This window comes from Anneissia japonica, unplaced genomic scaffold (assembly GCF_011630105.1).
Source record: "Anneissia japonica isolate Jap-2015-1 unplaced genomic scaffold, ASM1163010v1 scaffold695_len1296351_cov181, whole genome shotgun sequence".
NCBI classification, from domain to species: domain Eukaryota; kingdom Metazoa; phylum Echinodermata; class Crinoidea; order Comatulida; family Comatulidae; genus Anneissia; species Anneissia japonica.
In genome coordinates, this window is record NW_022740852.1 from 834,291 (window position 1) to 846,160 (window position 11,870).

Below are 11,870 nucleotides of genomic sequence, written 5' to 3' on the forward strand. Positions count from 1 at the left end.
ATAAGAGACAGGGCCTATACAAGATTACGCCGTAAACAAGATTAAATATTGATTTCCCCTCTTCGACATCTACTTGACATTATAGCTTCACTCTATGTGTGAGCACAAACATCACTAGTGAGAGATGGTGTGCGTGGGTTAGGTTTGCGGTTATGAATCCTATTGTGTATTTTTTTGTGTAATAACAAGATGCGAGTTGCTTGGTTTGCAGTCAAGTACCTGTAGTTAGAAACGTTTTCTTGAACAAAAGTTAGCGTTTGTGTCAGAAAGATCTATTTCTAAAAGTTTCACACTGAAAATGGTTGTAGCAATGTTTTTTTTTTGAGTAATGTGTCTAACTTATCTTGTCTGAACCAGCTGCAGTGATTACACCACTTTTGGCATATAACTAGACCTCTTACCTTGCTAAAGTCTTCTTCATATGCTATATAAGTTGGGACCAGTTGGTGGTGAATTCTTGGTGCTTTGATTGCATTCTCCACGTTTTTACCAAACCACAAGGTATTCATGGTAACCTTTGTATACGATAACGACAGATAGAAAATAAAATATATTTAGGTGGCTAAAGTAGAAAAAGTTTTAGTACTTGTGGGGTAGAAGTAGTACTTACACCAGCATCGACATATCAATTAACAGCAGGAGTAGTTTTGATAACACCATCCTAGGCCCACTTGCCATCACAACCTAAGTAGCATATACGGCTACTTCCCTTCTAGCCAAACATTCAGAAATTTCTGTCTCAAGAGGTGTTGATAATAATATATTTCCGTATGCAATCACTAACTGTGCTACATTAATACAGAATACAAATTATAAATGAATAAATAGCATACCAGCGCGGTTGCGGTTGTTATCCTGGTGCCGCCTGATGCTCCCACTACCAAATGTACCTTATTTGAATTATCTAGAATTATAGAAGGGCACATAGAGGACATGGGTCTTTTTCCAGGCTTGATGAAGTTAGAGGGTGACGCGGGAACTCCGAACGTGTTCACCGTACCAGGTGTGGAAAAATCATCCATCTCATTATTGAATATAATGCCGGTCCGCGTCCCTCGAACTTTAGATCCAAAACTGGAACAAGATGAAGAGTTTGTCAGTATAATGATTATAATACGGTTATTAATGAATACATGTTTGCTAGTTATAGGCCCAAATAATACATCCTACAAACCAATCCTTATGTTGGTCACTCAAAACATTCGTGTTTTTTAGTTTTGGTTTAAATAAAATTCGTTCGCTTACCCTCTACTATGCGAACGTGGTGATGATTAGTTTTGATAAAAATAATTTCATTCCATTTCATCTATTTATTCGACCAACATTTATAATTACAATGACAATAAAATACAATATATGAAAATAATTGAAATGCTGGACAGGGGTACCTTAAGCAAAGTACGGTACATTGCTATAACTCAGATGAGCCAGCTACCCCTTAAAATAACAATATGGCCACTACTGTTGTTGATAGCAGTTTCATATAATTTTCCATAACATAGATATATTTAGAAACCACTTAAATGTGAAATTAAACAGCAGTACTGTTAATTGGTATGGGGAAATATTTTGACTTCTCTCCATCATTTTCCTTGGAAAACGTTTTAGTTTGCACTAAAATTAAATTTAACATGATTTGCAATAGGAGGCCTACAATATATTTTGTTCAGGGGCAGCTAAAACGAAGTTTTACTGTAACTTATTGAGAGCCAAAAAATCGACTGTGCTTGACGAAAATCGACTGTTTGTTCACCGATTAAATAAATGCATCGGCAAAGCAACAATTGCGTTCATATTTAGTCTACTTCATTTCAAAATCTGCATTGCATGCAATTAACGATGTCCTACTATGTGTTAATTGTACTTGTTACTGCCACTGCCATTCCGTTTTCGTCGACAATTGAAAGGTGGGATGTCCCATGGTCCTCCACGTTTCCAAAATGTGGTTCATAGTATGAAGTATTATGCGTATAGTCTGTTATCATTTGTTGCAACTCTTTGGCATATACATCTGACGTCATATTTTCGACGAGCTAATAATCATAATGATAAAATATTATTTTTTTTTAGAAATCACTTTTATTACACAAGATCACATTATAAAATAAACAATTTATAACAATTGAGACAATTAAAGCCAACATGGGCCACGGCGTAAGAAAGTACAAAACAGAACATGCCATTTTACTCCCTTTATCATTTCAACTACAATAAATTATAATTATAATAATTTGAAAGAATATAAATACCTCTTTAACGTCGACATAATCCTGATCACCCAGCGCTGACCGTTTAGCGTACGCGAATTTGAATGCCTCTACGATACGATGATACGTTTTTACAGTATCCTTTTCATAACTATTTACATTAAGATTATATTCTAAAGAAAAGAATTGCCGTGTTAAGGTTAACCACTTTTTACCAAGATTTTGAGAATAAAGGTGTATGGTTTTTTTTTGTTTTTTTTGGCACTAAATTTCTCCTTACTCTGCTGTGTTTCAACAGGAAGTGAATATACTACTCATCTTAGCTATATAGGCCTAATGATGATAATATAATAAACATATATTATTAAATTTAGCCAAGTAAAAATAATAATAATAATAATAATAATAATAATAATAATAATGATAATAATAATAATGATAATATTGATAATGATGATGATGATGATGATGATGATGATATTAAACTACAAAAACAACAGCAACATCAACAACAGTCAGGGGTGGCCGGGGGATAGGCCCTCTCGACGGGGAGAACTGGCTCCCCCACCCGACATCCCCCGTTGGGGAGAAAAACCACAATTTGTGGAGAGAATTTTGTGTATATTCTACTTACTGTAGACTCTAAAATCGATTAAAAATGCCTTTGAAACTCCTAAATCCTCATATTTTTTGGGGTGTCGCCCAGGACCATTGTGTAAAGGTATTGAGCGACGTCCTACCACCCACTTTGCTCTAGTCGGGGACGTTTCCCCCGCCCTTCGTCGGGGATATTGGAGTTCAGAACCACCCCCACCCCCACAATCGGGCAAATCCTGGTGTCACCCCTGACAAAAATGATGGTGATAATGGTGATGAAGGTGGTGACGATTATGATAATCATGATATAGTGATAATGATATTGATTCACATTATCATTATTAGTATTATTAGACGGGTGGCCATCAGATTGAAAGTACTCAGACATGTTTTTCGTAGGCATCATTTGTTACAAGCTGACAACAAGATGAATTCTTATTACAGGCTTTTGGCTCACACGAAATGGGCTGTTGCCACGCTGAATTTTAGAGACCAAGCTAAACAACATAATTTTAATAGTTTATGATACCAAATGCAGTACTGTATATTCAAATTGAATCTTCTATAGAGTCATTCCATATGAATCCAACACACTTTTTTGCCCGACTCCCTTCAAATCGCCCAATATTTTGCATGTTGGGGGTCCTCCCTGAGGTAACCCCACAGTGAAATTTTTGGCTCCGCGTTTTCTGATGTGTTAGAGCAATTTGAAATTTTCATGAGATTTGGCTAAAAAACTCACCTTCTGACAGACAACTGCTGATATCTCTCTTGAAACTCAACGTATTGGAGAAATGCTATTGTTGGATAAAGAAGAAGATTCTCTTTCCAATGATATGCAACTCGATGACGTCCGGACTTGTGAGAATTATATAGGTCAAGTCACGTGACCTTGACCTTTGACCCAAAATATCACAAAAGTATATATCTCGATTTTTGGAAAATTCACACCTCAGTTAGGACACTTAGCCCACATGATGCCCCTAAAGTTTCATTGTGGGCAAATGAAATATATTAGCTCTGCACTACATTTTGTGCCTAGGTATTGATAGTTTCACTGAGTTGCCAGGAAATCTGCTGATAGATTCTATGAAACTGGCACCATAGTATGGTGAAAATCAGGGGCCCCGTGACCATTTTTCTGGGACCAAGGTTTCACTGCTGATTTAGCATCACTAGGTTATAAATAAGAAATTGATTGAGCGAGGGAGAACCTTCAGAAAAAGGGCGGAACATATTTTTTTGGCGGCCATTTTCAAAATGGCCGCCAAAATTATGATATTGACTCATAACTTCAGTTATATCCAATGAAAAAGGGCAAATCTGGTGTCTAACTATATGAGAGCTATAACAAGAGAGATATCAGCAGTTGTCTATCAGAAAGTGACTTTTTTAGCCAAATCTCATGAAAATTTCAAATTGCTCTAACTCATCAGAAAATGCTGGCGCGGAGCCAAAAATTCCACTGTGGGGTTATCTCAGGTAGAACCCCCAACATGCAAAATATTTGGCGATTTGAAGAGGGTCGGTCAAAAAAGTGTGTTGGATTCATATGGAATGACTCTAGTAACATACTAGCTTCAAAATACCATTTGGGGTAAAAAATTTCAAAATTTTCCATTTTTGCGAGAGATAATTTTTGACATAATATAACTTCGAAATACAAAATGAATAAAGTCTGAAATTTGTATAGGTGTTTTACTTTTTATGTGGTAAGTTTTTTAAAAAACTAGAAAAGCTTTGTATTTTTCGATATTTAATTAATAAAACATTTATTATTAAATTTAGCCAAAAAAGTCATAAAAAATACGATTTTTTTTTGGAAACTTTTGGGTAACACATTTACAATAATGTGTCATCATACACATCAACCAATAGATAATTTTCCTAGCTTTTGTATGATACCAAATATAGGCCCTATTGAAACTTTCAGTGGCGGACTAGCTTCAAATTACGATTTTTGGATAAAAACGTGTAAAATTTGCTATTTTTGGGTCAAATTTGGCACCTAAATCTAAAATTCAGCGTGGAGCACCCCTGTACTGTCGCACTTTGTAATAATCGTCGCACGTTGTAATACCTGTCGCACTTTGTAACAAATCTGTTACACTTTGTAATAACCTGTCGCGCTTTGTAATAACTGTTGTCGCACTTTGTAATAATCAAGCTGTCGCACTTTTTTAATAGCTGCTTGTCACACTTGTAATACGCAAAGCTGTCGCACTTTGTAATAAAATCTGTCGCACTTTGTAATAACTTTTTTCAACTACGGTATGTTATAAATTTTAATGGATATAAAAACATATTGTAGAATGTTGCATATTTTTGATGACTAATACTACAAGGTCAAGGTCATATACAAGTTTTACTAATAATTTGTATTATAATTTTCCAACTAGGTGACTTACTACGTTACGTCGTACGTAATCCCAAACCAAAATGGTTTACTGCGTTGTAATTAGTACAAATAAACAACATAACAATAAAATGTATGATAGTGAACTAATGTGGTACGGAAATAAACAACAAACTCTGTACATAAGTAAGTAAATTAAAAACCTTTTTTGGAAACCTGGTCATCCTTCTGTAAAAATATAGATGAAAACCCATATAAGCAAAATGAAATAATTTGGTACAATACATATATTAAAGTGGATAAAAGATGTGTCAATTATATTGATTGGGGGACTTTGAATATAAATTTATGAGTTTGTGATATGTACGGTAAAAAAAAAACATTTAACGTTTTAAGAATTTTGTAATAATTTCCATCTCAATCCTACTCAGTTAAATTTTATAAGACATTTAAGATTTAAGTATTCTAAACGTGGGTAGACCTTAAATCGATTAAAAAAGCCTTTAAACCCCCTAAATGTGATATTTTTCGGGAAGCACCATTTAACACTTTTGAGGGATTTTGAGCTACGCCCGGCCACGCCCACTTTTTTGTCTGGGAAATAGCTTCCAAACCCCCCCAATCCGTTGGGGACCTCGGACCCCCGAAAGGGCAAAACGTGGCGTTGGCCAAATCTACGCAGAGATAGTAGGACGCCCAGTAGGACGGTCATGAATGAGCCAAGAGCTGATGATGAGGAATCACCTTGTTGCCAGCTTGTAACAAATGGTGCATACGAAACAAATTTTGAGCACATTCAATCTGTGGTCCACCCAACTATTAACCTCATCAGCATTTTCCTCATCTTGAATCACACCACAGATTTGACATATAACCAACTGATGAAACAGCGGCTGCTGCAATGGCAAATACTAATGACGAAAATCATGACGATTACGGTATCGTCGACGTCCTCGTCGCAGCAGCTTCAGCTTCAGTCATCAAAAACCCAAAACGGAGCTGAGTAGAAGTGCAAATGCTGTACAATAATACACAAGCAAACTTTAATCACTCAATCTAATTTTATAGGTCTACTAACCATCCAGGATATTGAGTATCAGAGAAAGTACCGCTCCACTTGCAGGCGGCGGAAGAGAAAACATTCGTAGCGTTTTCTCTTCAGCCGTAATGGTGATGGATGTTGTGTTCCGCTCCTTAACCGAGTAGTTCTTGAGATCCTCAGCTGTGATAATTCCATCTGTTACAAAACATCATACACAGTTTTTTTTTTTTTATAGCCCTGAAGAATTCTGGTTTGGGCCTAATATAGCTATTATCATTTAACTTAGGATAGGTCTGAAATTTTAAAAGCATACATCTACATGACAGATAAATATAATACTATTTTATTGAAATTCATATTTTGACGACTTTTGCACCTGATTCTATCAAATGATTTGATAAGTATAAGTTCATGATGATGTTACCAAACCTGATTAGGGGATTTATCATCAGATGATTAATGACTAGTTCCGGTACCAGTATATAGAAATGTATCATCATTTTATTTGTGACCGAAACTGATCATTTAGGTAGATCGGTTGAGCTATTATCATTTAACTTAGGATAGGTCTGAAATTTTAAAAGCATACATCTACATGACAAATAAATATAATACTATTTTTTTGAAATTCATATTTTGACGACTTTTGCACCTGATTCTATCAAATGATTTGATAAGTATAAGTTCATGATGACGTTACCAAACCTGATTAGGGGATTTATCATCAGATGATTAATGACTACGGTAGTTCCGGTACCAGTATATAGAAATGTATCAGCATTCTATTTGTCACCGAAACTGATCATTTAGGTAGATCGGTTGAGACATTAACGTAACATCAAAACAGCTTCTGTTGTTCATTGAAATGGATATCGGATAAACCTCCATATTTTACATCTTGGCTTTTGTACAGTGAAGATGATCGTTTTGGCAATAAACGTTTCCGATATTCCCGTTCGTATAAAACATCCTGTAATCTTTTGTTTGCTTAACATATTATATTAGTAGACACATATTATATTAATAGAAGTATGACTATACAAATCTAATGTGTAGGCTTATGTCAAGAAAAAAGGGCGATACTGTTACTGGTTATTCCCTTCGTATAAACTATCTTATAATCCATTTGTCAAATCAAATTCCATTCATAAAATACAATGGAAGAATTTTCTTTATTGGACAGAACTTCGTTCGTGCTATATATAGTATTACTACACATATCTTTATGGTCTAAATTACTGACAATAATCTTTCTTTACCTCTGTCTTGAATATCTTTCTGTATATCCTTTGATAACTCTCCTTTGTAGAATGCTCTTTCTCCGCCCTCTGCAATCCTCTCGTACGTTCGTGCAAGCTTCAGTTGGGTCATTGTATCCCCCTCCTTCAGAATTTCTCCATCGGGGCCTACAAATACCTCACTGTGGAATATTGTTTGGATTATAAATTACATATGATGCACCGAAATATTTTCGAAACACCTTTACCAATGGCAGAGGACTCGCTATAAGCACACAATACCAGATATATATGTCAATGGAATATTCATATCTATTAAGAAAGATTCATCTGTTTTCTCATTTAATCAATGGTTTGAAGAGAATTATCATTTTTTTTTTCATTACGAACGTCAACTTTTCCGAAATCTCCCAAAATATCTATAATGTATGATAATGTTTCTGTGAATTTACCCAATGATATCGAAAATGACCAACTCATATTTTGATAGGACGGCACGCCACTATACCCATCGAATCTCCGCTACTGGTTATAGGCACAAAATTAAACCGTTATTGACTACCGTATTATTTGTTCATATAAAATATGAATGAATATCATAGCTAATTCCTAAATTGCCATTTACGTCACGATATTAGTACTATATCAAAATCGTGACATCAGACACTTTAAAAGAATTAAAGAAATCAAATTCTACCTGTGGACTAAACAATTTCAAGGGTAAAAACGTAAAAAGTAACCACGGTCAACGTATTTCCATTTTGATTCTCGTCCGCTGACGACAAAACAAGAAATCGTCATATTCTTCTATGGTTTGGATTATTATAACTGATTTACCGGTACTCGATCTAACATTAGTTATTAGTTTAGTTACGGCACCATTTTATGATTTCATTTCTCAATATTGTGGCATAAATAATGGTTCTATTTTACCTACTGAAAGTATAAAGTATCTCCCTATTTTTCTTCTTCTTTCGTATGACATGAAGCATCAAACTTAAAATAACTTAAAAATACTTGTATTTAATTTGATTTATATTTTAATTATTTTTAATCTCCCTATAGACCTCATCGGAGGTTTTTACTCCGGGACTGGAGTAGCCACTTCGATCATAGTTGCCCCTGTCGAATAGTTTTACCAAAGCAGTACCCTATTACGCCACTCTGCCTCACAGATTTACATTATTGCGCCGTTTGAATAAGGAGTGATGTTTTCCCTACCTGACGTATATCGTACCGAATACTCAGTACTTCCCCAAATACTAACGAAAAAAAAATCGCAAGTGATTCGGGTGGGAATCGAACCCACGACCTTCAGGTATCTAGCCTGATGTCTTTTTGATGATTTTTTCCTGACGCAAACTTACATCCTAACTGATTTATATAGTTACTACCTTAGGCTAGGATCTTGCTCAATGATTTCCTTCTTTGACAGGATGGCGTTTGCGAGGATGCTATTAACGATGAACCCATTCCGTGCCAGTTGGATACTTGGAGCAAACAGATCCTTCCATGGCAAACGACCATGTTTTTGGTGAACAGTCCAGTAACCCTTCACCTCTCCGGGAACACCGATAGCTAGTCCACCTAACGAGAGGATAAACAGGTTTGAGATTGACTATTTGTGGGTGTTTAGGCCTACCTGGGCCTACGTTCATTCAATTAAGTAGGTCTACCCGAGCGCACGTATGTAGACATACTGGCCAAAAAAGTTTCAGGACAGTTGGAAATCAGGGTGGTCGGTCTGCAGTTTTTGTAAAGACATCAAATTTATTAACCTGAGCTTGAAACATCATACAACTATTCTGGGCACATCCTTGGTAAATGCACCCCCCCCCCCAAAAAAAAAAAACAAAAACAAAAACAAAAACAAAAAAACAACCCGATCCTGGATTTTTAGATTAAAGCTCGGACAGAGGGTGAAATAGTTTAGTTAACAGACCAAATTATTGGTAGAATGTATAGCACGTATTCTATAGGCCTTATGAATATCGGAATGCATCAACTTAAAAGTATCGTAGTTAAGATGTAACCACCACCCAATTCTACGAACATTGTCGAACGTTCTGCTAAACGCCACTCCTTGGATACTGTTCCATAAAACGAAGGCCGTAATCTGCAGTCGTAAACTTGTTTTGTGGGACATGCGCGTAATCCTGCGTCCGTCTAATAACACGTTCTGTTTGATAAGTTGTTAAGTGTATTTAGTACTCTGGAAAGGTAGATCTTTGAGAACCAGGCCTCTTATCATTCACTTACAAATTATATCAATTTGTCACGATGTATTGCCATAGTTTTTCTTTTTGACGTTAGCAATTCATTAACTACGTTAACAATTTTAGCCTAGGCTTATTTCGATATAATAAGATGTGACGTCAAATTTGCGAGTACAGGATATAGTTACGAGGGCGTAACTTAAATGCAGGCTATGAATCAATTTTCGTCGTGCTATGTTTCTTTTTAGTTTATAACGTTGTAAAGGTAATACAAAATACTGACACCTGTTTAGTTATTTATCATGTATGACTTATTAAGCTATAACTCATCTAATTTCTTACCGAGGACCGATGCATCCGTTGTATCGTTTACAAACATGGTCTCATTGGCTCGTCCGGGTGCTTCTTCGCGGAAGTCATACGCAAATATTTGGCCTTTCTCCCCCGTATCTTTAATAACCATAAAACTGCCACCTCCTATCCCGGCGTTGTGTGCATGATATAAGCCGATACACAGCATTATTGCGATTGCTGCATCCACGGCATTTCCTCCGTTTTTCAAAATATCTCTTTAGAATATAAAATAGGGCCTAATAAATATATGTAAACACATACAAATATTTTTTGAGAAAGCAATTGTATAAATATTTTATCTGTAAATGTTGTTCTTCAATATTATTCTTCTTGCTCAATTATCTTTCTGATAGAGCTAAGAGGAACGTCATGTCTCCGTCTTGCTGTTTTAATTATTATCGCATTAAATGATGTTCATGTGTCACTTCAGTCGTCGGCCGGCCAGCCATGAGTGACTGTTATTCTGTTCGTTATTATTCCAGGGCTTGTATTTGGATTCGAATATGCCTACATTAATAAATAATAATTATTATATGTAAGAAGAATATTGATAGCAACAAATTTCAAGAATATATTTCGCATTAGAATGTTAACGGACAAGTAGGCCTATGATTATAGTTTGGAACGGCGTTTCAACTGTGTATCACCTGAAGTACCTATGGAGTGCTAATGGCCCTTACTTGCCTATCCTAGAACAATCTGCGTTATCTGAAGCCACTGCGGCGTGCTTGTATTCGTAAGACTCTCGTTCACGTCCTGTTAATATGCCGATTGGGACGCCTGCGATTAAACCGAGGCACAGAAGAATTATAAATGCAACTTTCCATTGCCTAAATTTAGTCCTGAAAAAAAAAAGAAACACAAAAACAAAAACAAAGATTAAGTCACACGTACATCATTGATTTAGTTTTAACATTTAAAATATGTCATTGCGCTTTACTCGACGCACACACGTGTAACAGAGATGAATGTGAAATCCCTTCTCTTAAGCATGTTAAACGACAAGACAGGATCTCCTATTAAGATTGTTTTTATATAACTGATATAAGAAATAATGTTATACGTAAAGAGATAAACTGTCTTCTACAAGACGGCCTATGGTTTATCTGTAAGAGATTAATATTCTACTACCGTAGTTCTAGACAAGGTCGTCCTACGTTATTTTAATTGGTACTTTTCGCTAATGTTACACACAGAATAGTGCAATGACCTAACTCATATTAAACCATAGTTGTCGGAAGTATTTTGTAAGTGGTCCGGCTATTACTGTAAGAGTGGGGATGGACAAATTTGGTTGTTAAACTGCAGAACCGCTAGCCTCCACTGATACAGAGAATACTATACTTACCGGTATAACTCAAGAATTAGGCCATATTCACAAAAGAGATAATAATGTTCTTTTTTAGACACGCGACTTTTTGTTGTTGTTGGTGAGATGATAATTTGCGCTTAAACAATCGTTGTTGTTGTTGTTGTTGTTTGTTGTTGCGGTTGTTAGTGGTTGGTGGTGTTGTTGGTGTTGTTGTTGGTGTTGCTGATGTTGTTGTTAGTGTTGCTGATGTTGTTGTTGGTGGTGTTATTAAAGGGGCTATCCCTGTACATAATGCTATAGATTAGGCCCAAAAAAGAACCCAGGTTAAAAGTGTTATATCTACCCTGTAGCCTACGAATAAAGTCCTATGAAAAATCATTGTGTAATAAAATGCCTCCGACGGGATTCGAACCTGCGACCTCTCATTATATATGATATTGAAGAAAGTTAGCCGTTAACACTGTTACACCAAATACCCGTCGGGAACATTGTATTACACAATGCTATGCCTCAAGAGGGCGTTTGGCCAGATAAATCTGGAAATACAG

At 35.9% G+C, this 11,870-nt stretch overlaps 1 protein-coding gene across 1 annotated transcript; it reads right to left on the minus strand.

The window, feature by feature from the left end:
• Positions 1–287: 287 nt before the first annotated feature.
• LOC117118388 (glutathione hydrolase 1 proenzyme-like) lies at positions 288–11,003 on the minus strand. Its single transcript, XM_033262970.1, has 10 exons — positions 10,951–11,003; positions 10,691–10,852; positions 9,999–10,225; positions 8,835–9,027; positions 7,462–7,622; positions 6,239–6,397; positions 2,250–2,380; positions 1,849–2,033; positions 834–1,074; positions 288–515 (listed from the first exon to the last, which is right to left on the minus strand). The coding sequence occupies exons 1-10, from the start codon at positions 11,001–11,003 to the stop codon at positions 288–290; spliced, it is 1,740 nt and encodes a 579-aa protein (XP_033118861.1).
• Between the last annotated feature and the right edge of the window lie 867 nt (positions 11,004–11,870).

Bases quoted from the DNA above. Each gene is read 5' to 3' on its own strand.
- LOC117118388 (XM_033262970.1), bottom strand. From the start codon at position 11,003: ATGCTTAAGAGAAGGGATTTCACATTCATCTCTGTTACACGTGTGTGC. The intron at 9,028-9,998 runs GTAAGAAATTAG...TCCTCTCGTTAG, and splicing joins AACGGATGCATCGGTCCTCG to GTGGACTAGCTATCGGTGTT. The intron at 1,075-1,848 runs GTAGGACATCGT...ATCTTGTTCCAG, and splicing joins ACAAGTACAATTAACACATA to TTTTGGATCTAAAGTTCGAG.